Genomic DNA, 27789 nt, shown 5'->3' on the forward strand with positions numbered 1-27789 from the left:
AGAATTCCATGTTGTCAGGCATTTAAACTTACTATAAAATTTGGAGTTTCCGTCATGGCTCATTGGTTAATGAACCTGACTAGTATCCATGAGGTTGCGGGTTTGATCCCTGGCCCCACTCAGTGGCTTAAGGATCCAGCGTTGCTATGAGCTGTGGTGTAGGTCACAGACGCGGCTCAGATCCCACATTGCTGTGGCTGTGGTGTAGGCTGGCAACTGGAGCTCCAGTTCAGCCTAGGAACCTCCATATGCCATGGAGGTGGCCCTAAAAAGACAAAAGACAATAAAAATAAAAGTAAACTTACTGTAAAATTTGGAACATCTGAACTACAGGATCATCGTAGGCAGAATCATTGTAGTGGGTGGAATCTCAGATTTACAGTGAGCAATTTAATGTCGGGTGAGAAATTAAATGATCTGCTTGCCCAGGGTCATGCAGGGCTTTGTCACGGCCCTTCCCACAAGCTGGGGACAGTCTCTTCGGTTCCCTTGATGGTTTTCTCAACATCTTCTGGTTTTTCTTCTCTCTTCCCAAGACTGAAGTAGCAAATGCAGTGCTCGTCTTCCTACCGAAACTAGCGACCCTGAAGGTCTCAGGTTGTGCCTGGTTGCGTCAGCTGCCTTAACAACATACTTAAACACAGACTCTGTCTATACATGCGCAGAACTAATAGAAGGTATAGGAAGGAGAAAGCATTGGTTGATTCTTCATTGCGTAGCAGGTACTTAGGTGTTTTTTTGTGTTTTGGGGTTTTTTTTGCACATATGTTTCTCACTTATTCTCACAAGGATCCTATGAGGTATGGTCCTTTTAATCTCATTCCGTGAAGGTATGAAGTGAATTACCCAATGCCACACAGATTATAAATGGTGAGGCAGGGATTACAACTCAGCTCATCTTGGCTCCGGATCTTTCATGTTTTTGCCTTAGGATGTGGGGTGTGTGTGGGTCCGTGTGCATAACTGGAATTCTAAACTGGACAGTAACAGTCCTTTCATCGGAATCCTCGAGGCAATCAGGGAGCCCTTCTTAACCAGCAGCACCTGTTCTATAGGATGCCTTAAACACCTGTCACTTTAATCGCAGGCTGTCTGTCGCCCGTGAGCCCAGGGTCTTATATTGCTGAAAGCGATGAGATCCATCAGCTCTGATTTCTAGTAGATTTGAGAGAGAGAAACACGGGCAGTCTTTTGTCAGTGGCAACCTGGGTTGAATTTGTTTTCCTTCTCAATTTTTAAAGCCCTTTTTCTTGCCTCGCCCTCATCTACCAGATGGCAACAGCATCCTTTGTATTACAGGCTACTGTTTGATTCAGATCGTGGCGTGGAGCCAGGTTTATTTAAGGACACGCTAGGTTTTCCCTGAGCACCTGGTTTCGGCTCTAACCAGTAGAAAGTAATCATGTTTGACATTTGGAGGCATGGAGAACAGGAACTGAGCAAAAGGGCCATACGGCACAGATTAGAACCACTTGCACAAGCAATCCTTTCATCTGATAATGGCCCCTCACGTGGCTGTGTTACCGCGTCCTGGTGGGACAGGAGCGGCTGTTTGGTTTATAGGCTTCCCTGTTCTCCTCAGGCAGACAGGCAGCCTTGGAAATATTGGTTTTGCTCAGCATCCTGGCATCCAGAGTGGCTTGAAAAATCTGCCCCCGTGATAAATTACAAACATTTATCCAGACCTTGCGTTGGGTAGCAATTTAAAAGAGAAGAAAAGAAAAATGACAAGAAACAGGCTCATTGGTAGTAAAAACAATTCTTTATTGCTGCAGAACTTGTGCTGGTCAGCACTTCTCAAATCCCCACACGCAAGCATAGTCCAAAATGCAGAGGGGACCTAGCTGCTGCTACCCCCACCGTCTTTAGAGCTGTGGCCTCCATCAATACCTTCACCATCGGTAACATGGCCACCAGCACCATCACCAGCACCACCATCACCTCCACTCCCACCATCACCCCCACCATCACCATCACCCCCGCCACCACCACCATCACCACCATCACCTCCACCCCCACCATCACCCCCACCATCACCATCACCTCCACCATCACCATCACCCCCATCACCATCACCATCACCTCCACCACCATCACCATCACCTCCACCACCATCACCATCACCATCACCCCCACCATCACCATCACCTCCACCACCACCACCATCACCTCCACCACCACCATCACCTCCACCACCACCACCTCCACCACCACCTCCACCACCACCACCACCACCTCCACCACCACCACCACCTCCACCACCACCATCACCTCCACCACCACCATCACCTCCACCACCACCTCCACCACCACCTCCACCACCACCATCACCATCACCTCCACCATCATCATCACCTCCACCACCACCATCACCTCCACCATCACCATCACCTCCACCACCACCATCACCCCCACCATCATCACCTCTACTACCACCATCACCCCCACCACCACCATCACCCCCACCACCACCATCACCTCCACCACCACCATCACCATCACCCCCACCACCACCATCACCCCCCCACCACCATCACCTCCACCACCACCATCACCCCCATCATCATCATCACCCCCACCATCATCACCTCTACTACTAAGCATCTCTTAACAGCAGATCCTGTGCTAAGCACTTTCAGGCGTTATCTCATTAATCTCCATGGCACTGCTGGGAGGTAGTGGTTTTGAAACCAGATCTGCTCGACCTGTGGTCTCCAACTCCAGGGACTCCAAGGAGCCGGAAGTCTGCTGTTACCGTTTCTTCCTCATCACAGTCACCATCATCTTCTTTCCCCTTCTCCTGACTGTTTGTTACATTCATGCAATGCTTAGGGTTTTGGTTGTTGTTTTGTTTTTATTTTCCTTTTTAGGGCCACACCCACAGCATGTGGAAGTTCCTAGGCTAGGAATTGAATGGGAGCTGCAGCTGCCGGCCTACACCACAGCCACAGCAACACCAGATCTGAGCCGCGTCTGCGACCTGCACTGCAGCTCATGACAACGCCGGATCCTTAACCCACTGAGCGGGACCAGGGATTGAACCCACAACCTCATGGATAGTTGGGTTCATTACCACTGAGCCACAACAGGAACTCCCTGTACGATGCTTTGTTTTGCTTTATAAGTCACTTCCTTAGTTATTGAGTTATTTTCTCGACTACTGTCTTTTCAGATAAATACAATGATTATAATTTTCCACACAAGGAAATTAAGATTCAGCAAGTTCAATGGCTTGCCCTTCCTCATCTACCCTGGATTGAGAAGCCCCTTTTTTATGATACTGTAGAGGAAATGGGTTTGAAAAAGAATTCCTTTGATTGTAGAGAATTCCTTTGATTGCAGTGAGTGACCAAGTCCTGGTTGGTAGCTTTATGTCACGTCCCTGGTGATTCTGACTCATGAACACTTGAGTGACACCAGAGAATCTCAAATATATATTTCCGTATTTTGCCGTTATTTCACCTTATTGTTGGGACTTCATGGAAGAGGTGACACTGGGCTGGGACAGGATTTTGACAAGTTGACATGGCAGTGAGGGAGGTCCCGTCACGACTCAGTGGTGATGAACCTGACTAGTATCCTTGATGCCGGTTCAATCCCTGGCCTTGCTCAGTGAGTTAAGGATCCGGCATAGCCATGGGCTGTGGTGTAGGTCACAGACATGACTTGGATCTGGTGTTGCTGTGGCTGTGGTGTAGGCTGGCAAATGCAGCTCCAATTCAACCCCTAACAACAACAAAAAAAGAGTGGGATGGCAGTGTGGCTGCTGCGGACAGAGGTGGCAGTGTGGGCCAAGCCTCAGAGGCCAGGAGTCTTTAGGGTCTCTGGGGCCAAGCTAAGCAGCCGTCGCTTAGGGATGGGAGACTGGACACCAGACTCAAAAAGGCATGTCAGGGTCACATGGTGTGTCAGTTTCCCAATAAAACAGCTCAGATGTTCTGCCTTTTGGCCAAGGAGGTGGCAGGTAAGTTGGACAGAGTTTCTCTCACCCTGTGGAAGAATAACCTGCCAGCATAGGTTGTGCCAGGGAAGTCTGGAGGGGAGGGCGGGGTTTCGAGCAGGGTCAGCGCCCCGGCTGTGGCCGCAGGAAGGGAGGGAGGAGGCGTCTCCGGGCGCTCGGCTCTGCATGTCTCTCGTTCCCACCACATCCCTCTGGCCTGCCCGAGGCTCTCCTTTTTCAGGTCATCGTTACTGACCTCCCCAGCCTTGCAGCACCTCCCACTCCCTGCCCGCCACTCATTTCATTCCAACCGGGGGGTCATCTCCCGGAGTTAGTGGTGTCCTTATGTAAGAGCCCCAACCTCCGGCGGAGCGAGGAGCTGCCGGGACATCAGGGACCCTCCGACAGTGGCGGATCATCCGGAGGAGGGAAGCTGATGCAGCCTCTGAGGTCCAAGTGGCATTTTATTTATTTCATTTTGTCTTTTTAGGGCCGCACCTGCGGCACATGGAGGCTCCCAGGCTAGGGGTCTAGTCAGAGCTGTAGCCGCCAGCCTACGCCACAGCCACAGCAACGCAGGATCCAAGCCGTGTCTGCGACTACACCACAGCTCATGGCAATGCTGGATCTTTAACCCACCGATAGAGGCCAGGCAGCTCCCTGAGTGGCATTTTATTTAGTAGTTCTGCTCAGTCACAGCCCAGGCCGTCCCACCCACCGTCTCCCCGCTGATCCTTGCTTATCAACCGTTACACACCCTCGCCCTGCATTTCAGCCTTTCCTCTAAACTTTGCTGCCCGGGGTTCCGAATTCTGCTGACCACTCACCAGGCCATCCCACTGACCTTGACGGGAAATGGTCTGTCCATCTCGTAAGTTTCCGGAGCCTCTCTCCATGGCAAGTCCTGGAAGCAAGGGGAGTATCGGCTTCATGAGAAAATTCCCTGAGGAAGGGGAGCTGGCGACTCTCAGACCGCTTATGACCAGCAGCCCGGTGTTTGCATTCCTCAGGGCAGGTGAGATGGATGCACAGACAGGTGCCTCCAAGGCCTGGCTCCCTTCTGAAGGTAGCTGAGCCCACACTGTGAATTTGACCTGACAAGGGTCAAGCAACTCGTTCTAACCTAGCCGTGATTTCGCCCTCCGGGCTGTGGTGCTCTCAGCCCAGCCGATGGGGGTCTGGGGGCTTCAGAATCAGACCAGCCCACTCTCTCTGCAGCTGGTGTCTGTTCGTCCTACCGTCGCTTTTCTCCACCCCCACTGCTTTCCCCGCGGCCGCTGTCCTGGCTCAGACCACATCAGTCCCAGAGGGACAAGCTTTGCATCCAGCCCACGAGTGTTTATTGAGTTTCCACCAGGCGGCAGGGCCTGCTTTCAGGAGCTGAGCTCCCCACTGGGTGGACGGGCCATGATGTATCCGGTGGTGATAGAGCAAAGGAAAATACAGCAGGGAGAGGGCGGGACAGGGGTCAGGGTGCCGTTTCAGGCTGGGCAGAGAAGGCGTTCTAGCAGAGACTAGATGGAATTGCTGGATAGAGCCATGTGGATTCCTGGGAACGAGCAGGAAGAAAAGCCAGCAAGGATGTGTTTGTTCTGTTCCCGATGGAAAGAAGGCGGAGGCCCTTCACCTTGGCTCTGAGTGAGCTGGGCAGGATCACAGTGTGAGCAGAGGAGATGTAGCCTGGTTGATGTTCTAAGAATGTCATTCTTTGGTGTTCCTGTGTGGCTCGATGGTAATGAATGTGACTGGTATCCATGGGGACGCAGGTTCGATCCCTGGCCTCGCTCAGTGAGTTGAGGATCGGGCATTGCCGTGAGCTGTAGTTGTAGGTCACAGATGTGGCTCGGATCCGACATTGCTGTGGCTGTCACATAGGCCAGCAGCTGCAGCTCTGATTCAGCCCTTCACCTGGGAACTTCCTTACGGTTCGGGTGCATTGGGGAGGCCCCTGCAGTGGTCCAGGGGGGCCTGGGGGCAGGCCAAGGGTGGTGGGTCATGCGTGGCAGCGTGGATTCTAACAGAAGAGCAGAAATGGCCCACGTGACCTGGCTGCCCAGGAGTAGGGGCTGCACCATTTCACCCTGATGATGAAAACTACGTGGCTGTGAAAAAGGACGGGGAGGCTCCCTGCTCGCTGATAAAGGGTGCACCCAACAGACGTCAGGCGCACGTGAAAAAAAAAAAAAGTTTATCAGCAGCTTGTATGGTATAGTTTGCAAAGAAACAAAGGGGGAGAGAGAGAATGTGTCCATGCGTGCGTGCACAAGGGCATGCATGCAGATGGGTGTGCCAAGTTTGTCTAAACATAAAATGCTTCTGGAAAGATTAACCTACATCTGGCAGGATTAGTTGCCTTCAGGGGACGGGGCTGAGTGGCGGCGGGGGCGGGGGGAATAAGGACATTTTTCTCAGGGGAACCCTGCTGTACATTTTGACTTTGGGGCCCTGCATTGCCCCAGTCATCTAAGTGACAGCCCTGGCATCCAAGCGGAAGCTCCCGGGCCCCAGCTTCTTCCCAACCCCACTGCTCCCCTGCAGGCCTCCGGCGGCGGGGGGGGGGTGTCGTTAATCAGGGCTTTTCCACCAGACGGTGTTATTAGCCGGGCTCTGGGCACTGCCTGCCTGTTAATTTTGGTTCTTCTTTTGTGCTCAGGGAAAGAAGGGTGAGGCGGGCCCTCCTGGAACCCCTGGATTGCCGGGGCATCAGGTAACTACTGGCTTTAAATTCTCCTCCACAGCAGCGTGCTGTTTTCTCTGACTAAACAAATGATCGGGTAGCCGTTCTCAGGTTGGTAGTCGGAATCTTGCATGCCACCTCATCAAAGCATTGAGAAGAATGCTTGGTGGGTCATTGTCCCCCCACTGCAGGTGCGGGGAGAAGGACCTTCTCTGGTGCCTGGAGAGATGTAGGTGGATGGGGCAGCACCTCCCCTGCCCCCGTCTTTCAGACTCAGCTCTGGTGTGACTTCTGCTGGCTCCACCCTTTGTCTAGCTCCCCACTCCCAGTTTCACACGTGCTGTCACTGTGGTCTCCTGGGGACCAGCCACCCTCCCCCCACCATGGGCAGGCTTGAGGTCACTGTTTCCACTTCAGAGTTGGGGGGTGAGAGTCCCAGATGCAGAGAGACTCGCTCAGGGGCACTGCCTTCTGGGCAGACATCTCCTACCCTCCCCAGGCTACCTTGGCCCTAACCCCTCTCTCTGTCCCCTTTATCTATAAATGTGACATCACCGTGAGCCCCACCTCAGTATGGGCAGGACAGCCGCCTGGCACTGGTGGGTGTTCAGACTTCCCTTCAGCCTCCCTGGCCTCCCCACCCCCATCAGGGTCAGTGAGTTCCCAGAAGGCAGCCCCAGGAGGGGAGGGGACGCGGTTACCCAGGGGAGGGATCTGGTTCGAATTCCAGCCCTCGCCGCCTCTGTCTGAGGCATCATGGACAAGTTCAGTTTCACTGTTTGTTACAAATTCCAAAAGAGCCATAAAGGGGGCGGGTGATACTGGGGCGCCGGTCCTGCACACACTTCGTACCTCAGTGCAGGAAAAGTGGCTTTGGGAAGCGCAGTCAGCAACGTCCCCTGGGTGGGTGCCTCCCTGGCAACGCCAGAGGACAGTGTGGCCACCGCCCCACGGGTGGAGGGGCAGGCGTCCAGGAACAGGTGGGCACCAAAGCCCACCTTGGTCGAAGCTCAAGAGGAAGCAGCACATGTGGCCCGAGCCCTTGATGAGCCTGCCCTCCTGCTGCTGCCACCACCCAGGAGGACAGGATGGCGACCCCGCCGGTGCTCACTGTGCCTCGGGGACACCATCACCAGGGTCGCATCCCACATCTTCTCCATCAAGGAGCCAGGTGTGAGGGGGCAGAAAGAGGTCCAGGTAGTCTAAGTCCTGGGAGGGCCCCTCAGCCTCTGTCGGGGCCCAGACGAGGGTCCCTTCACTGACCCGAAAATCCAGGGCGACTGGTGCAGCAGAAACGAAGGTTCAGGGTGTTCTGCTCCTCCAGGCAGAGGGCAGAGGGTACACGTGTTCAGGTTCTGCTGTTACCAAGACGCTCTCCTTGGCGCTCATGTGTAATTGTGTCTATACTGTGTAACCTCCTGTGAGAAAAGAAGGCTTATCCCATTTCAAATCTAAAGAAATTGAGCTCGGCGTTTAATTCGCTTTGCTCGTGATGAGAAGAGCCAGCACTGCAGCCTCAGAGAGCGCCAAGCCCCCAGTGGCTGGCATTCTAGAAGAATCTTTGGTGCCTCTTTTTCAAGATGAGAATTTTCACTGGCTGGAATGTTGTAGACTCAACATACACATTCTAGGTGGGTGGCTCCTGCATGCTGCATCAGGCACGGTGGGAATTGGTCTGGTCACCTGTTTCTGTAAAGGTGGCTGCGGTCATCAGGACGGCCGGAATCCTCAGGGTTGGTGGGAACACGGCCAGGGCGGGGCCGGCCCCACGCGGCCCAGTAGGTATTCGGTCCTGGGTGTCTACACCGAAGCCCCCCGAGGGGACAGCCATGACCCCCTGGAGCCCCATCCCTGGAGAGGAGGACTCACAATTACAAGCAATTTGGGAGGAAAGCAAACATTTCCAAGTCGTGCAGGGAGGGCGATTGCCATGCTAATTTATGGAAGTAATTTTCATGCATCTTCACACTCCATCCGGCTTCATAAATCTGCTCCAATTGCAACGAGGTGGTTTTAGGAATAGGTACTTGCTGTTCCGTTATTAATAATGATAATTGGGGCAATCGGTTGTTTATACATCACTGTAATGACGGAGCACGTTGAATAGCTGTTTAGTCACCGTGGTCTTAAGAAGGATCAGATGTTCTGTTAATACTAATTAGCCTTATTGGTTAATTAATAGAGTCATTACTTTGTTGTTCTTTATTGGTAATAATTAAAACAGCTATTTTGGAGTTCCCATCGTGGCGCAGTGGCTAACGAATTTGACTGGGAACCACGAGGTTTTGGGTTCGATCTCTGCCCTTGTTTAGTGGGTTAAGGATCCAGCATTGCCGTGAGCTGTGGTGTAGGTTGCAGACGCGGCTTGGATCCCGTATTGCTGTGTCTCTTGTGTAGGCCGGTGGTTATAGCTCCGATTGGACCCCTAGCCTGGGAACCTCCATATGCCATGGGAGCGGCCCTAGAAAAAACAAACAAAAAAAACCCAGCTATTTTGTTATTAACATTTAGATCTGTTGGCTCATTTGTCACTCTCTTGAATAATTAGGTGTATCGGTGATTTAGATATTTTTATTAATGATAAAAAGAGAAGACGGTGAAAACTCCCAACTGCTGGGCTGGTTTCAGATGCCTTCACTGACCCAAAGATGTGAGGAGGGCCCCCCCTCTTCGTGATGGTTCTGGAGACGGAAGTCAAGTCCATCCCCCAAGCCCGTTTAGGTGCACAAGGCCACCTAGCAATTGACTCCAGGCCACCTTAAACCAAAGGCCTGTTTCATCTCTTTATGTCATCATTACCACTCATAAAGATATCAATAGTCAAATCATTTTAGTTTAAAATAACCTTCTGGGGTGGGGGATAGTTCCCGTTGTGGCTCAGTGAGTTATAAATCCAACTAGTATCCATGAGGATTCGGGTTCGATCCCTGGTCTCGCTCAGGGGGTTAAGGACCTGGCATTGCCTTGAGCTGTGGTGTAGGTCACAGACGTGGCTCGGATCCCATGTTGTTGTTGCTGTGGCTGTGGTGTAGGCCGGCGGCTGCAGCTCCAATTCAACCCCAGCCTGGGAACTTCCATATGCCCCCTCTGGAGTTCTGTTGTGCTACAGCGGGTTAGGGATCCAGTGCTTAATCAGAGCCCTGCGAGGATCCGCACACAAATTTTCCTGCCCTCCTTCCCTAAAGAAAGGAAGTGACGTGTCTTCTTCCAAGAGGCACTTCATGATTCGACAAGTGCAGGTCGAGGGTGTCCTCTGTGCCAGGGCCTGGGCTGGCTGCTGGGTTCAGTATCTTGTGAAGACAGTTGTGAGGCCAGAAAGAACTCACACTGTCAGTCCTAGGAAAGGTTCTTTTTTTTTTTTTTTTTTTTTTGGCCGCACCCACAGCATAGGCGGATGTTCCCGGACCAGAACCAAACCCGCACCACAGCAGTGACTTGAGCCACAGCAGTGCCAGTGCCAGTTCCTTAACCTGCTGAGCCAACAGGGAGCTCCTGGAAGAAGTTCTTAAAGCATCCATCCCATCCGTCGTGCAGAGTTCCGCAGCCAGGTAGCTGGGATGGTCTGGGCTCCTGCAGAAAGAACAGGAAACGGACTCAGAGGAAGCCCATGTGTGTAACCCACCCTCCTGAGCGTGTCCTCACCAGGGTCCCAGCTTTCTCACCCGCGTCGTTGGGTGGTCTTTGAGCTCAGCAGGCCCTCCGTGTTCTCTCCCTCTGCCCCGACTGGGAGACGGGCCTGTGGAGGCTCAACACGGCCCCGAGGGTGGGGGGGCACCTGCTGACTCAGCCCTCCTCCAACAAATGGCTGCAGGTCGGTTGTACGTGCAGGTCCAGAGCTCATGGCCAGTCACGTGCCTGCTCCTCATTCTCACACTCCCCGTCTGAGTTCAATTCCACGGCATCCTCTGCTTCTCCCTTGCTGCACGGCCCATGGTCTTGCCTGTACTTCCTCGGGGAGGTGGAAGCCAGCAGAGGCGACCCCGTCCACCCCCTGCCTTAGCCTCCCCTCCCCACTCGGCCCTCCTCTGGCTCCACTGGAGGAAGGTCCCTGCTCCACCGGTGAGCCGTCCCTTCCCTTGGGTCTTGGTTTCAGCCTCCGCCCGCAAGGCCTTCCCTCCAGCATGGACCAGCCCCTCTGTAGGGTCCTTCCCCCCAGCACACACAGGCCATCCAGCTCAGAAACAAAACTCACTCCATCGGAATCCCTCCAGCTCCGGCTACTTTCCCTGTTCCTGTTTTAAATTTTATTTTATGGCCACGCCCGTGGCCTGCGGACAGTCTCAGATCGGGGATTGAATCCGCGCCGCAGCTGCAGCCATGCCAGGACCTTTAACCCGCGGTGCGGGGCCAGGGGTAGAACCCTCACCTCCACGGCTGCTGCAGTCAGGTTCTTAACCCAGTGCACCACAGCGGGCGCTCCTCTCTTCTTTTCCCGGCAAAACCTTTCGGAAATCATCTCTGCTCTCAGATCAGGCTCCTTGCCCGACTTTCCACCTCGCCTGAGGCCGCTCGTGTCTGCTTTCCTCTTGACGGGCCACCGAAACCGTGTCTTTCCAGGCCAGCGATGCCTGATCCCTGACAGGGACAGAGGTCAGTTCTCCGGCCTCATCCTGCCCCGCTTCTCAGTTGCTCGCTCTCTTTCTTCCTTGAGGTGCTTCTCTCCCTCGGTTCCTGGCAGCACAGGTGTGGTTTTCCTGCCGCAGTCCAGCTGCCGTGTCTGGCTGTGCTTCGCTGCTCCCCCAGCACGAGGCGTGTTTTGGAAGGAGGGAACCCGAAGGCCCCCACCCCACACCGTCCCTCCCATGACCTCGTGCAGGCGGTTCGGCATCCATCCTTGTGCCCGTGTGTCTGGACCTCCGTCCCATCACAGCCCCTCCCCAGCCCCTGCCTCCTCGGCAGCCCCGCCATCCTGAATCCCTCACACCTCGTCTGGGAAGAGGACTAAGGGTGTGGAGTCTTGGGAGCTCAAGCAGGTTTCTTTTGTGGGAGGCAGGGAGCCGCTTCATGCCTAAAATTCCAAAGACCCCTCGAGTATGTGTAGAACAAAGTAGGAAATTCATAAATCGCCGCAATGTAGCAGTGAAGCATCTAGCTTCATTTGGAAACTTCCCAACGAAGTGGCTCAAATGGCCATTCTTATTGGGGTTTTGTTCACCTTATTTGCAGAAGAAAGAAGGCAAAGCAAGGATACTGATGAAAGTTGGTCAGACTGCTGGGGGGTGGGTCCAGTCTCAACAGCAGTCATTGCCTGTCATTGGTAAGGTCCCAAGGCCACGATTCCGAAGTGTCGCTTGCTGCATCCAGGAAAGCCGATGTCATGGTCAGTGCCTGCGTAGAGCGCTCGAGCCCGGGGTCACCAGCCTTCTTTGGTGCCCTCCCCCGCCCTCACCCATTAGGGGACCTTGCACTGGTACCTACCCAGGCCACTGTCCAGCGCTGCCAGCTCCACGCAGATGTCTCCTCATGAAAGTAGGCACTACCCGCAAAGACTTGCCAGCACTGAATGAGCAACACAATGCCAGGTCCTGGTGCCACCAAAAGTTTGGTTCGATAAATGCTGCCTTTCTCTGCCCTCTGTTGACTCACCAGCGCCCCCAGAGGGAGGAACGGGAGCTGTCCACCGTTGTAGCAACCTTGGCCATTTTTTAGTATTTCTTGCCCTCTAGTGGTGACATGATATTGTTCTCGCTGAAGGCACAGCTCTCTCAGCGGTGTCCCCAGTGGACACCGCTTCAAACATTCCTTGAGCCCCTGCTCTATTTCAGGCCCTGGGCTTGCCGCCGGCCAGACGAGATGCAGGGGGAAGAGGAGGGGCCTCTGCCTTTGAGGGCGCGTGGGTCAGATGAACACACTTACACTGGCCTTCAGCTTGGGGGGGGGCGGTGATTAATTCTGCCTGGGGAATTGCGGAAAGTTTCAGAAAGGTGGAGACATCCGCCCGAGAAGGGAGACACATGGGAGGGCTTTTCTGGAGAGACAGCTGAACAGAGGCGAGAGGTACGTCTCCTAGAGCTTGTGCAGTGGAGAGAGGGGGCTTTAAACAGACCTGTGTATTCATCCCGGTGATTCAGGGCTGAAGATGCTGGGGAACCACTGTTCTAGAAGATACTCATTAATAGATTAACCCACCGTGTGTATTCACAGCATGTGTATATAGTATAGTATATTATGTTATGTTCATTTTCTTTTTTGGTCGCCCCACGGCATATGGAATTCCTGGGCCAGGGATCAGATCCCAGCCATGGTTGCAACCTGTGCCACAGCTGCAATGATGCTGGATCTTCACCTCACTGTGCCAGGCGGGGGATGGAACCTGCATCCCAGCACTCCAGAGACACCACTGATCCCATTGTGCCACAGCAGGAGCTCCACATCTGTTTATTTTAAGTGCTCCAGTATTTTAAATGTATAGCAGAATAGGTAACATAACAGACAGCAATAGACCCGCACAGGTTAACATTTTGCCAATTTATTTCAGATCTTTCCTTTTTGCTTTTGTTCCTTTTTGTTGAAAAAGTAAGGTCTTTGAGATAAAGCTGCATCCCTGTGTCCCTGTCCTCTCCTCTCTCAAAGGACCGTGTGCCCGGGCGGCCACTCCCACACATTCGCGTAACCCAGGCCGTGCTCTCTTTTCAGGGCCCCCCAGGATCACCTGGCGTTCCAGGCCCCCCTGGACCCGGAGGCCCCCCGGTGAGACTGGCTTTGATTTTTCTCTTCCCAGGGCACTTAGAGGGAAATTTCCTGGCTGTGGGAGCTGGGGACACCTTTGTGTAGGGCCACCTGACTGTCTGAGACCAGAGCAACGGCAGCCACTGCTGGGGGCCCTTAAATTGCAAGTGGCACCTGAGGTCCCGGAGCACATCAGTGGCTGCTCTAAAGAAGCGCTTTGGGAGGCACGGGGGTCTGGGGTTGCCCTTTGGGGTCTTTCAGGAGTGGGTGCTTTGGCTCAGAGACCTTCCCCTCCCCCACCTCAGGAGCGTCTGGGAAAGTCGCCTGTGGGCAGAGCATGGGGGGTGGGGACCTGCGGGGGGTGGGGGAGGGGCCCAGCCATCCCACCAGGTGGGAACGAAGGTGACGGCCCGGCTGCAGCCCCGAGGAGCCCTGGGCTGCCAGCCTTGGAGCTGTGACATCACACATCAGGGCCACCAGATTTCCCCAAGACCTGGGCTCCTGCCCGGAGAGGCGCTGGGAGGGAGGCTCGCGTGCTTGGAAGAGTTCAGACTCACGTTCCCTGTGGTCCCTCTGCAGGGTTTACCTGGAGAGATCGGCTTCCCGGGAAAACCCGGGCACCCCGGGCCGGCGGTGAGTGACCGGAGCCCCGCCCTCTCTCCCCGGCTCTGCGTCGGGCCCACGGGCTGGACGCCAGGGCCCCTTCCCTGTAACCAGGCCTTTCACGTTGGTCTGTTTTTTTCCCTCTTGGCCCAGGGACCACCTGGAAAGGACGGGCTGAATGGACCCCCAGGCCTGCCGGGCCCCAAGGTCGGTGTGAGTTTGGGAATGAAAATACAGATGCCAAAGAGATGCTTGATTGTTGGTGAATAAAAGTACATGGAGCCTGGGCCCTGGGTCACGCTTGGCATCTTGAGGGGCTCGGGAATATTCGGGTTTGCAAGGCCAGCCCCTCACTTCCACTCAGGTAACTGGGGGACCATGTGAGGCCCAGGACTTTAATCTGTTAGGAGCATGTACCTAATTTATCTGCGAGGAGGAAACCCTTTCAGATCCTCTTACACACATAATCAGAGACTTCAACTTCAGATATATTCTGCTGGGGCTCATTACCCCGAGATCATTGAGAAAAGAGGCAGAGGTTAACTGTCGGAAAACTGGGGAGCGAGTTCGCGGTTTACCCACTTCAGATGGACAATTAAAACGCCACGCAGCCAGCATTTTAACGAGTGAACTTCACCCTCTCCTGGCAAAAACATACAGACGTCCAAGGATGTGTGTCAGCAGACCTGGAAAAGCAACGTTTGGATATTCTGGGGAAATGCAGCATCCTTTTCAATGAGCAGGTTTAGAAAACTCCCACTTTTTCATGACAAGATACAGAATACGTATGGATTTAACTTAATTTTCTGGGCAGTTTATGCAAATATTCTCCATCCTGCTGACTTGTTTTCCAAGACACAAGGGCTAAGCAGGTATTTGTAGTCTCGGCGCTTAGGCTGAAGCTTCCTTCCTCTGAACCCGTGGGTAGGAGAACAGCATTTCTCTTCAGTTACGTCCTTATAAATCAAAGGTGGGCGTTCCCGTCGTGGCGCAGTGGTGAACGAATCCGACTAGGAACCATGAGGGTGCGGGTTCCATCCCTGGCCTCCCTCAGTGGGTTAAGGATCCAGGGTTGCCATGAGCTGTGGTGTAGGTCGCAGATGTGGCTCGGATCCCGCGTTGCTGTGGCTGTGGCGTAGGCCGGCAGCTACAGCTCCAGTTGGACCCCTAGCCTGGGAACCTCCATATGCCGCAGGTGCAGCCCTAAAAAAAGGACAAAAAGACAAAAAAATAAAAAAATAAGTCAAAGGTTGAGCCATCGACTCTGGCATCTTGGGGTGGTTTGAGCTGCTGGTTTTGGTCCCCAAGGTCACACAGAACTCGAGTTCGGTACACCTCCGTCCCAGGGGTCTTCCTTCCAGCCTGTGTCTGGTCCCCGGTGTGTCGCCTCCGAGCCCAGCCCCTCCTGCTTACTCTTCGTTGCTTTCCTTGCAGGGAGACCCCGGAGAGAGAGGGGAGGACGGTCTGCCTGGACAGCCTGGCCCGCGGGTAGGGACTCGGCCCCCTTCCCCTCATGCTCCTTACTCTAAACGGCGCCCTTGGGTCTTGTGCAAACCTCGGTGCCAGGGCAGGGCATCTCTGTGGGCTGGGGTCGGGCAGGAAGGACCGTGGTGACACCCTCGCCCCGGGACTGGCAGCAGCAGAGCCTCTGCACCTCGAGGCCAGAGGAGCAAAGGGGCAGGCACGGTCCTGGGACCCAAGGAGACCTGTGGCTCGAGGAGAGAGCACCCGGGGGGAGCAGTGGCCTTGGGAAGAAGTCCCGTCGCTCCCCCCACAGCACCTCACGCCCTCCCGGGTTAAGAACTAGTTCAGGGCAGTGACTGGGTCTTGGCCACCACGGTCCCCTCTCCCAGCCCAGGGTCCAGCATGTGGCAGGCACTCTCAGCAAGGGTTCCCTGGGTGGGTGGGTAACAGACCCGGCCCAGCAAGGACACAGCATGGCCTGGACAGAGCCCAGTGACCTGTGGTGACCCTGCCGCCCCGGGAGGCAGGACTCAGGTCGCCTGGCTGTCAGTGAAGGGCTGATGGGCAGATCCATGGCCCCGAGCTTCCCTGCTGCCTTGCGTTTTCACCAAGTGGTCATCCTTGAGAAAACCAAATGAAAACAGAGCAGAACATGCCCAGATTATCAGCGCCCCCCACATCTCGGGATGCCCGCGGGGCGCAGGGTGGGAGAAGCATCTTCTTGGAAACCCTGCATCTCAGATTCAGCGATGCTGAGACCTGGCCCTCTTGCTCCCAGCAGGGCACAGCGAGCCATCCTGCTACCACTCGCAAGCACAGCAGCCTTTCATTTTTAAGACTCAGCTTTCGCTTTTTAAGAAATATTTATAATGATCCCCAAAGACTGAAATGTAATGACGTGTAACATGCCGTGTTTTGTCCACGCAAATGCTGCCCCAGGGGTTTGTGGGTGACTCTCATGGTCTCATAAACACCCGCCCACCTTCCAGTGCTTGATGGATTGGCTGAAATTCAGTCACGTTCTGAAAATAACTTAAAGTGTCTGCATAGTTTGCTATTATTTTCCATTTTTGACTTCATGGATTTTATGGAGTCACCCAGACCTTAGAGCTGTGTTTCTTCAGATCTGCGAGCTGGCAAATCCTTCTAGGCTGACACTGTATGAATTTCAACACTCCATTCAACAGTCTTCAGAGGCAGTCTATCCCCGTTGAGTTCCCTGTGAACGATTCTGCAGATGAAGGTGCTCCATCAGGAGAAGTTTTAGGGTGACGTTAGAGAGGCCCTCTGGGCCCCTTAGTCTTTTCATCTATATATACATTTATTTTATGGTTGCACCTGCAGCATATGGAAGTTCCTGGGCCAGGGATAGAATCCAGTCAACACCCGATCCTTTAACTCACTGGACCAAGCTAGGGATCGAACCCCAGCCTCGGTAGTGACCTGAGCCACTGCAGAGACATTGCCGGACCCTTAACCTGCTGCTCCACAAGGGAACTCCTACATGTTTTGTATTTATGCTAACCCCTAATGGCTGAAGGATTTAGAGACGTCTATTACTGCAGCTTATGTGTCATTTTTGTATGATTTCCAGTGTAATATGTTTAAAGCATTTCTCTAGAAGGTTCAAAACTGTGAATTATGATACTTGTAGAACATACCTTGTAGCTTCAAAGGAGACCTGGCAGGAGGTCCTGTTCGTTAGTTTATTTTGACATCGTGCCAACTAAAGATGGATCTCTTTGAAGGAGGTTATGGATACGTCTTGGGTGGCAGGTTCTTAAGTCCCCTCAGGGAACCAACTGATTGCAGGGTGAGTCACTGCATTGACCACTTTGGCTCATGTCAAGAGTTCAGAGTGGCGCCCAGCCCTTCATGGGTGGTGCCTTTGGCTTAGGGTTTGGGGGGCACTTCACATGGCCTTCAAAAGGCCTTCTACCCAACCTCAGCCCCCAGCGCCTTTCTCAGCACGTGAGAACCAGTTGCCCCTGCAGAGGTGTTACCGTCCCAGCAGCTTTAAAGTGAGCATTTGTGTAGCAAGCATTTGCACAGTTCTGGTTAGCGCGGTTCTTACTGATTGTGCTTGTAAACACTGGGAGTTGATGGGGGAACTGGAGGGCATCTAGAATGTCTCTGTGCACTGACTCTGGACACCAGCGGCCCTGGTGGCACCAGAGCGGCCAGAAGAAATGCGTGCAAGCTGCTAAAGCATATTTTTAGCTTCTTTGCTTTCTTTCTTTTTCCTTTCTCTCTGCTAAGTGGTGGTGCGCTACAGCCTTCAGTGCCAGCGGCGTCTGGCATCGCTGCAGCGAAAATCCTTATGTGTCATCACACCCATTCATTCGTTCATTCTTTCATGTGCCCGTTTATTTCTCAGAAAACCACATTTCCTTATGGAGATCTACTAAGGGTTTTACTCAGTAGCATCGTGTTAGGAAGAAATTGGCATCGGAGAAGTTAGTATTCCTCGAGACACTAGACATGGCTGTCAAAAGAAAAGAAAAAAAGAAAAGAAAAGAAAAAAAGAAGAAAGAAACGACAGTCTCTCCGCCCCACCCACCACACCTCTCTGCATCAGTGACTTACAGGGACCTGGGAAGCCCAGCAGCCTGATGCTGTGGGATCAGAGGAGAGGCCCCTGTGCCCGCCACCCCCCTCAAACGTGTCTGCAGAACGCTAGGCAGGGACCTGATGGCCAAGGACGAAACTTCATCCAAGCTCCTGGAACCAGTGTGTCCCCGCTGGGGGCTGGCTTTCCAGTATAACTTTAGATGTTTAGTGACATTTCATCCCAGACTGGTCTTTATTGTCACCGCTATGGGAGAGGGAAGCGCGCCCTCAGCCGCCAGTGGGCTCCTCCTGTTTCCCCAGAGAGCCTGAACCACAGCCGCGGCTGGCCCGACAGGCTCATCAGACCTCTTCTCCATCATGGAACCGGCCCGGGGCCTGGGTTTCCTTGAAGGGCAGCAAATCTCAGACCGGGGTGGCCCTGGGAGTCCTGATTTCAGTTCCTTCTCATCGTTTTGCACTGCGAGCATCTCGATTCAGGAAGAATGGATTCCACCGGAATAAACTTTGTCAGGGCAGTTCCAGAAGCTGTGTCATTTTCAAAAAAGTATTTTTTATTTAAAAAAAAATTTTTTGGCCACTTCAGACAGGCCAGGGTTCAGATCCAAGCCGCAGCTGTAGCAATGCAGGCGCCTTAACCCACTGCGCTGGGCCAGGGATCAAACCTGCATCCCTGCATTCCAGAGAGGGCACCAACCCCTTCGAGCCACAGCGGGACTTCCAGAAGCTGTGTCTTTGGAGGGCAGCAAAAAACCGTGTGGGGGAGTGTGGAAGCCGGGCTCCGGGAACGCTCAACACTGTTGCTGAAGCCTGTGGCGCTTGTGCTGCTTGCTCAGAATCAGGGGTTGCGGCTGACAGGTGCTGCGTGTCAGCGACGGCGTAATAAGCGGAGAGTAACGAGGTGTCTGCTGTTCTGTCTGCAGGGTGACGGTGGCGAGCAGGGCCTGGCGGGCCGGCCTGGAGAGAAGGTCTGTGGGTCTGATCCCTCAGGGCGTCCTGCTCCCTCCGCCTTGTCTTTCGTGTCCCCTGGGCCCCCGCGCCAGTCACGTCACGCCTTCACTCACCCACCCCATGACTGTTAGCGTGGCCTGCACCGGTTTCTGGGTTGTTCCTGGTGTCGCCACCATGGACCAAGAGCAATTGCATGGGTGCAGCGGGTGGTGCCACGCAGGTGAGGGTGGGCAGGCCTGGGATTGTCCTCAGACCCGGGGGATCTCAGGACAGGTGACCAGGAGGTGACCCTGGCTGGTCCACGGGATGAGGAGGCGAAACAAGGGTTCCCAGAGGGGTAGCAGAGTCAGCAGGCGCTTGGGGGCGCCCCAGTGCCCCCACGCTCGAGATCTCCCCTCTCCACTATTTCACTTTCCGTGTTACCCCCTCTCAGCCCGGGGGCTCCGGGGGGCTGGGCAGCAGATGTGGCTGCTCATCCTGAGAGCCCACTGAGTGGGGGCTACGTTCTTTCCACAGGGGGAGGCAGGGCTCCCCGGCGCTCTGGGATCCCCAGGTGTGAGGGGAGAGAAGGGAGCACGGGTAAGTGGCCTGTGCCCTGGAGGGCAGTCTTGGACCCTTGGGGGCTGGGTGGCCACCGGGCTGGGGTTGGGGCGTATTCCCCATCTTTGCGGAAGAGAAGAGGAAGGCGGTCAGGCTGGCCTGGTCCAGGAGCTGGAACAGAAGGACAGAGGCGGAGGGATGGCTCTGAAAAGGGTGGGCCATCTTCGGATGCAATTTACAGGCACAGGGTGAGCGGTGTCGTCTGCCAGGTGCCAGGTGGAGAACTGGGTGCTTTGCGTGTCGCTGGAGGGACATCCCTTGAACTTGGTCTTCACCTGCACGAGGCGGCCCCTCCACTCAAATGAGCCCTGATGTTTCCCACTTGCCTTTCTTTGCAGGGAGAGCGAGGGGAGCTGGGGCTCCCGGGACTGAAAGGGGACCGAGGAGAAAAGGTAGGAGCTCTCTGGCATCGTGGCCGTCGGCTCCAGGAGCTGCCAAGCCTCCCTTTGTCGGTTCTGTGTGTTGCCTTCAGGGAGAGCACCCTGGAGTCGAAGCGGTGGCCGGGGTTCCAGTTTCGGTTCTGTCCCATGTGTGGTTTGGAGCATCCCGTCTCACCTCCCCGGGCTTCACTTGCTGGCCTGAAGTAGTTCTGCTCACACGGGCTGGTATCCAGGAGCCCTTAGACTCCAAAGTCCATGGGTACTCAGTCTCTCTCTCTCTCTCTCTCTTTTTTTTTTTTTTTTTTTTTTTTTTTTTTTTTTTTTTTTACTTTTTGGGGCCGCACCCACAGCATATGGAAGTTCCCGGGCTAGGGGTCGAATTGGAGCTGCAGCTGTGGGCCTGCACCACAGCCACAGCAACACGGGATCTGAGCCACATCTGCGACCTACACCACAGCTCACGGCAATGCCGGATCCCTAACCCACTGAGCAAGGCCAGGGATTGAATCCACATCCTCAGAGACAACGTCAGGGCCTTAACCTGCTGAGCCACAGCAGGAACTCCTCAGTCTCTTCTGTAAAACGGTGATGGATCGTGACTACAGTGGCCAGATGGGCGGAGGCGGGAGCGCGTGCCTGCGGCCCTCCCTGCAGGCTGTTGTAAAAAGCCTAAGCGCTCTCAGGTCTGGACTTGCCCGTGTCCCAGGATCACAGGATCACTGCACAGTGACCCGGGATGCTCATGTTATCAGCAACCCCCCCCCTCCAGTTTATAGATGAGAAAACTGAGGCCGAGGGAGGCCAGGTTCCACGGATGGAGGGCAGTCGAGTCAGGACCAAAAGCCCAGTCTGGGAAGCGTCCTGGCTGCTCGCAGCTCCGCACCTCACAGAGGCCAGCCCACAGAGCCAGTGGTCACACCCCTGAAGGGCCTGCCGTCCCTTCCCACTGTGTCCTGCTCTCCTCCAACCTGGACCTGCTCACGTCCCATCCCCCGCTGCAGGGTGGAAGGCTGAGGGCTTTGTTCTGGACCGACCTGCGATCTATAAATAGAGATCCTGGAATGGAAAGGGCTTTGGTGGGTAAGCCATTCAGGCCTGCTGCTCCCCTGGACGTTTCAGAAATGCAATTTTTATTTGAGAAACTCATTTCCAGGATGCAGAGGACTCAGCGAGAGCATTAAGCCCCTTTTATTGCTTTGGCAGCATTGCCGGGGCCACAGCAGAATCACATTCAAGCTTCCAAAGAATCTGGCCTGCTTTTCTTTTCCTCTCGGGGTATATGTAATAACAGACAATTCTGGTTTAAAAAAAAAAAAAATCTGAAAACATTAAGGCAATAGCGCCCCCTTCTGGCTGTGCCCTGTGCACGCCTGCCTGGGCCAGTCCACGTCCTCCCCACCACCCACTGGGAGCATTTTGGCCCCAGGGCATCTCAGTAGGAAGGGGGACACTGCTCCTTTGTCCCCTGGGGCTTCGAGAGTTAAACTGTGGAGGAGCAGGCCCGGAACCCAGGCGGTCACGTGAACTGCAGAACTCTTGATCCTTCTCCAACCAAACCTGCTTCTCTAAGTCAGAGAGCCACCTGGGCGCCGCCCTGGCCCACAGCCCGGCGGGGGGACGGGGGCCCCTTCTGGAAGGCTGGACTTGGGGACCCTCGGGGCGGGAAACCATCTCTCCTCCAATCTTTTCTTTTATGTCTGTTCCTACCTGCCGCTGGGGACACTCAGCTTTGATGGTCTGGACTTTTTCATGGGGGGTCAATTGACTTGGGTGAGGTGGGTTCTGGAGCATGAGGTCACCCGTGTCAGGAAGAGAACTGGGTGAGCTCAGATCATGCAGGTGGCCCTGAGAAGGTGTTTTTCGCTTTGGAGCATCTGGAACTCGGGTCAGCATGGTTCGGTGTCTCTGGATTCTCCTGCTGTCTTCTTTCTCCAGTGAGATAGAGAGAAGGAGAGTTTAGTGAGAATAGAAGGGCTGCTGGAGCAGTGGAATGACTTCCCGATGACCGGGGAGAGCCACCCCCAAGCGAGATGTGTTTTTACAGCCCAGGGACAAAGGAGAGAGGAGAGAGTCTTACCATACCCTTGCTGCTTGGTTGGGGGCCTATAATCTCCCTTCAGGGGCGGGGTGAGGAGTGGGCCACAAACCTTTCCTAATGCGGGGTGGGGGGTGGGGGGGAAGCAGGCCAGGTGGCTCAAGGCGGGAAGGGGCTCCAGGACTTCGTAGCAGGTGCAGTGAGGCGGGTGGGCCATGAGGGTCTCTGCTAATTTCCATCTTGGCCAGAGGCCCTCTGGGCAGGTGCCTGAGTGTGGTTGTGCTTCCGTTTCTGCATCCGTGGAATGGGGGATGGGACGCACTCTGTTGCGTTGAACTGGAGAGTAAAGGAATTCATGCACGTGGAAGAGCAGCCTGGTACCTGGAATGGAAGCCTCTGTAACCACGGGAGTGTCGTAGAAAACAATGTAACTGCTTTTGATTATTACGTCATCGATACTAAGCGCAGCCTCGCCCCTCAAGCCAGCCTCATTCATGTGTCCACCAGTAACCACATGTGGCCCCAGGCCTGCCAGAGACCTGGCCCTGCGACGCCAGGAGCACCCCTGGGCCTGGACATCCATGTCCTGACACCTTCGTGGCTCCCGCGGAATGATGGGCTTTGGGGTCCGTTGCTCCCGCGCGGAGAGGCCCAGTGACCTCCTTTCCTCAGGGCAGAAAGAAGGAAGGACAACAGCAGCGATTCCTTCCTTACGGGCCCCACTGAGGATGGCCTCACTGGGTCCCCACCCGATGCTGTGAGCTGCGTGCACTGCTGTCACTTTCCAGACCGAAAGCCTGCCAGCGGAAGGACAATCCCGCATAAAAGGGTAGAGTTAGGCTTCAGGTTCAGGTGGTTCAACTCCCGAGCCTTTGCCATGTACGGGAATGTGACATTCGCCCCTCAGGTCCCTGAGCAGAGCCTGTCCCCTCCAAAGAGGCTGGGGCAGGGCCCGGAGAAGGTTCTAGGAGATGGTTGCCGCCGCGTGGTCATGGCTGCAGCCAATGGAAGTCACCGAATTGTCCTCACCGGGGAGACGGATAGTGGATCGCTGTTTCCACGGCGCCGTGGAAGGGGACAGAGTGATACAGGACTTCTGTCGTGGCTCAGCAGTAACAAATCCGACTAGGATCCATGAGGATGCGGGTTTGACCCCTGGCCTTGCTCCGTGGGTCAAGGATCCAGCGTTGCCCTTTGCTGAGGCAACACCCCAGACCCAGCTCGGATCCTGCATTGCTGTGGCTGGGGGGTAGGCCAGCAGCTACAGGTCTCATTTGACCCCTAGCCTGGGAACTTCCATATGCCATGGGTGCGGCCCGAAAAAGAAAAAAAACAAAGAATATATGGTGTAAATGAGCAAGAGCTGCCGCATCAGCACGGATGCTTCTCCAAACAAAGTTTTGATATGTCTGAACTATTTTATAATCTGGAATCTATCCATCCATCCATCTATCTATCCGTCCACCCAGGTAGACGCAGGGGCAGGTGGTTCTGTTGTCTGGGGAAGGTATCCCAGGATGAGCAGAACGGGCATCAGGGTTAATGGCTGTTTATTTTCCATTTCTTCCATCTAGGGTGAAGCTGGTCCAGCAGGCCCCCCTGGATTACCAGGAACTGTAAGTTACTCTGCTTCTAATCCTTTCTCCTTCTGCACACATGGCACTTAGTTCTAAATGTCTCTTTAAGGGCGTTTTCCCGTACCGGGACTATCCAGAGGCCCTGTAATCCAAAAGGGCGTAGCTTCTCTAAAAACCACTTGTGCTTGTTGACTCATTGTATTCAGCACACACAGTCACTGCTGATCAGAACCCTGCTGGACACTGAGAATCCGTACGCACCTGTCACATATGGGGAAACAGGGTCCAGCGACAAGACACAGCTTGTCCGGCCTCAGACCGCAGGGAGAGGACACAGCCATGGCTCGTGCTTTCCCCTCCGGAGGCCTGAGGGTGGGCATCGTGAATTGGTGTTGAGCCATGAGTAAGAGCATGGGCTTTGGAGCCAGGAAAAAAGTGGGTTTGAATCCCAGCAGGTCCATTCACCAGCATTGTGGTCTTGGATATGTTGTTTAATATCAAAAAGAATCAATTTTCTCATCTGTTAAGAAAAACTGTTATACCCAGCTATTTTGTACATTTGTAGTAAAAATTAACTGAAATAATATAAGGTACATAGCACAGCTTCTGGTACATAAATACTGATTTTTTTAAAAGGCTATTTAAACACATGGACATATTTTTTGCATGTCTTTTTTTTTTTTTTTTCGTATGAATGTTTCTTTCCAGCCTTGACATTCTGGGCTTTGAACAGATGATTTCAGGGAAGCAGAGCACAGCTCCAGGGGCTGGCCACGACAGGGCCATTAGGGGAAGTGGTCATTTAGCGGGGAAGCAGGAGACTGCCTCAGTGCGGAGGGCAGGAGATGAAGGAGCCGGGACACCCAGAGTCCCGTTTGCCATCTGACAAAGATGTGTTCCCTGTGGGTTTTATGCATGTAAATCACTGTCTCACAACCCAGTCTCCCCCCACCCTCACTCCCATTGAAACGAGACTCAGCCGTTCCATAAAGATGCTGAAAGAACCTCGGAATCAAATCGAAAGTCAGAACGGGTCGTTTGACGTCGTCGCTGGAGGCTGGAACTGCTTCGTGTAGCAAAGCCTGAAGGGAAGGGGCAGTGCTGTGTATGGGAAGCTATCTGGTGACTTATTTGAGAAGTGACTGGGTACCCGCATATAAACCGTCTCCCCAGTGGTGTAGAGAGATTCCATTTCTAGGCGTCCATCCTAAAGAACTCTTTGCATTGTGTGTATTTACAAAATCACGTCTAAGGGTGTACCTTGCAGTGTGGCTGAGAATGAAAAACGACAGCCTGTGTGTCTCCGTATCCCTGCACCCCTTTGCTGTTCAGCAGAAGTGGTCGCTACGTTGTCCATCGACCGCGCTGCCGTAAAACTCGAGAAAAATGGAAAACAAAACAAAACAAAACAGGCAGACCAAGCTGACCGGAAGCACAGAATTAACTAAACTGCAGAACACGCGTATCATGGAGTCCCGCTTCAAAAAAATAAACAGACGCGTACACTATGTACATGGCTTTGCAAGATGCCGATACGCAAGGAAAATTAAGTGGAAAAACTGACTTGTGAATTGCGGTGTGTGGGAAGGCTGGCATGGACCCCGCGGCCGGTGGCTGTGGTGCCAGCTCCTGCTCCAGAGTTCACTGGCTGTGTGAGCTCCGTGCAGTCGATTCCTTCTCTGTCTTTCCAGTTTCTTCTGCCATAAATGAGGGCCAAAACAGATACCCTACTTCTTAGGGTTACTGTGAAAGTATATGCTGTGTTACTACATGGCAAGAACATAAATAATAACAGCGCTTTTGCCGTTACTAACTACGTAACGCTCATGCAGAGTTAGGCATTTCTGTACATTCAGAATTATATGGAAAGATACACAAATATGTTAATCTGAAAAACAATGGTTTCTTCTCGGAAAAAACCCTGGGATTGGAGGGCACGGTCTAGAGACCTTCCATTCTGAACCCATTGTGCTTTGGGGCCAGAATCCATGATACGCTCTTGTCCTTTCGCTTTTATCTGAGCGCTGGCTGTGAGCCAGACGCTGGCAAAGTTCGGATGCTGTGGAGCTTTACAGACTAGTCAGGGAGGAAAGTGCCAGACTCCTGGTGGCCCAGATAAACCTGACTTGCAAATGACAGTAAATGCTATCAAGGCAAAGTGAGGGCTGCACAACAAGGGGCCTGGTTCATATTTGAGTGGAGAGGAGGGGGCACCGCGGCACAGGCCCTGAGAGAGAGGCAGGAGGGGAGCGTGTTCTGGGCCAGAGGAGCAGCAGGTGCAGAGCTGTGAGCCTGGGAGGGATCCATGCAGCCTGGCAGGAGGGCTGCGAGGGGCCGGTCCCTGGGGTCTTCATCTGCAGAGACAGGGTTTGCACAAGCTGAGCTCTCCGTGCCCAGCGCTGAGCCTGCAGCCTGGCTTCGTCCTCACCTGGGCCACGGCCGGCAGCTGCTGAGAGTGAAGAGGAGCGTGCTGGAAGGATCCGGCCATCCCGGGCCGGCTCTGATGACGTGCACGCCCTTGTCTGTTTCGGCCTCAGCCCACCCCGCGTGGAGGATATGTCACCCCCATTTCACCCGTGAGAGCATAGAGGCTGGCAGGTGTCTGAGGTCACGTGGTTTTAAAGGTGACGGGGTCTGAGCTCAGACTGTGGGACTCCGGAGCCCCACATCTAAGCCCTGTGCTTTGCTGACTTCGTGCATGCTCAGGGACTTCAAAGGAATATGTGAGCAAATTGTCACCGTTGATAATCACTCGAGGTGCCCTTGGTCCGTGTCTCAGAGGCAGGTGGTGAAAATGGATTCACGTCGTTCTCATTTCTGTGGTTTCCTTCGCAGATGTCCCTGGCCACTCCGCACCCAAGGATACCTGTAAGTAGCAGCCGCCCCCCAACCCCACCGGTGCTGCCTGGTGTCCCCCACCTCCCCCTAGCCTGGCTCGCCAGGTCCTGGGGGCTCTGGGAGCTGGGCCAGGGCTGCGTCCTGACTCTCAGCCCCAACCTATGAGTCACTGCCAGGTGTCTGGGCTTTTAGACCTTGTCCTGGCAGCCGGCAGGGAATGGGCCCTGCAAGGCACCAGCCCCAGCACTGGACAGGACATTCCCGGGGGCTGGAGGGTGCCTCCAGTGGCCCAGGTTGAAGGCCAGCCCTCTCTTTGGGTAAAGTCACCTCCTCACTGCACAGAGTGGCTGGTGGCTGTAAGGACAGTCACGTGAGCTGGCAGAAGATGAAAGAGCAGGGCAGGCAGTTACCGTGGGTGTCCGCGGTGAGGGGATGAGGCCTGGAGTGCCTCGAGGGGACAGGACTAAGAGGCACTGTTCAGGAGTTCCCGCTGTGGCGTGTGGGTTAAGGAGCCAGCCTTGTCTCTCCAGTGGCTAGGGTCGCAGCTGCAGCTTGGATTTAACCCCTGGCCCGGGAACTTCCATATACTGGGGGCACAGCCCCCCACATAGTAAGAGGGGCTGTTCAGAGGACAAGGGGGACCGAGCCTGCTTGGGGTGTGGCCGATGGAGGGGAGCTTATGGGTTCTTGTAGAGATGAAAACACAGAGAAGGAGGCTCGCCCTGGCCGCAGCCCCGGGACCCTTCCCTCCTCTTCTCACGCGTGGTTGCTGTGAAAGCGGGCTCGGGGTTTCTGGTGCCGACGCGGCCTGAGGCCAGCGGCGCCTCCTGGGCTTCCTCTGGGGGACGCGGTTCTCCGTGGTCAGGACCCGGCCCGTGGCAGGCAGCGCTGCCGAGAGGCCCGTGTGGACAGTCGGCCGCCTCGCTCCGCTGTTAAGCAGAGACAACTGTAATGGCTCAGAGCATCCTGTGCATGAGGGAAGAGAACAGAGTGGAAAGAGAGGTTGAGCAGGTGCTGAACCCCTTGTGGGGAGAGGAGCATTTTGAGCTGCTTTGCAGGAGGCGCGGGGAGGACGTGGGGCCGGAGGGGCCGTTCCTGGGCAGCGGGGCTGCAGGAGGGGTGTTGGGAGATGCCTGGGGGCAGAGCAGGCCGCGGCCGCTCCTCTCTCAAAGGCAGGGCTCCGGCGGGCAGGGCAAGGCGCATCGGACACTCAGGCGCGGCACAGGTGTCGCTCCGACCATCCGTTTCACAGGCGATGGCCCGTGGCTCCGCAGCCAAGCCCCTTGCGAAGGGCCTTCCAGGGGTTCGCAGTGGAGGCCCAGTTGTCAGTGGCCTTAGGTCCCCAGGGAGCCGCTGTCGGCCGCTGCTGCTGAGGTTCCAGACTCGCCCCGCAGGGGGCGCCTGCTCCATCCTGCTACCCCACCGCCTCCCTCTTCCAGGACCACACCCACCTGCAAGATGCCCCCTGCCCGCCCTCACCCTCGCTC

At 54.7% G+C, this 27789-nt stretch overlaps 1 protein-coding gene across 1 annotated transcript in view; it reads left to right on the forward strand.

The window, feature by feature from the left end:
- COL22A1 (collagen type XXII alpha 1 chain) overlaps window positions 1-27789 on the forward strand; it is a 244154-nt gene that overhangs the window by 118018 nt on the left and 98347 nt on the right. The window contains exons 23-32 of the mRNA XM_021088863.1: window positions 6594-6647; window positions 13254-13307; window positions 13866-13919; window positions 14043-14096; window positions 15324-15377; window positions 18845-18889; window positions 19389-19451; window positions 19811-19864; window positions 23462-23503; window positions 26300-26332. Of these exons, the coding sequence (XP_020944522.1) occupies window positions 6594-6647; window positions 13254-13307; window positions 13866-13919; window positions 14043-14096; window positions 15324-15377; window positions 18845-18889; window positions 19389-19451; window positions 19811-19864; window positions 23462-23503; window positions 26300-26332 (507 nt within the window). The remainder of the gene's footprint in view (window positions 1-6593; window positions 6648-13253; window positions 13308-13865; window positions 13920-14042; window positions 14097-15323; window positions 15378-18844; window positions 18890-19388; window positions 19452-19810; window positions 19865-23461; window positions 23504-26299; window positions 26333-27789) is intronic.

Source organism: Sus scrofa, chromosome 4 (genome assembly GCF_000003025.6).
Source record: "Sus scrofa isolate TJ Tabasco breed Duroc chromosome 4, Sscrofa11.1, whole genome shotgun sequence".
In the NCBI taxonomy this organism is placed as follows: domain Eukaryota; kingdom Metazoa; phylum Chordata; class Mammalia; order Artiodactyla; family Suidae; genus Sus; species Sus scrofa.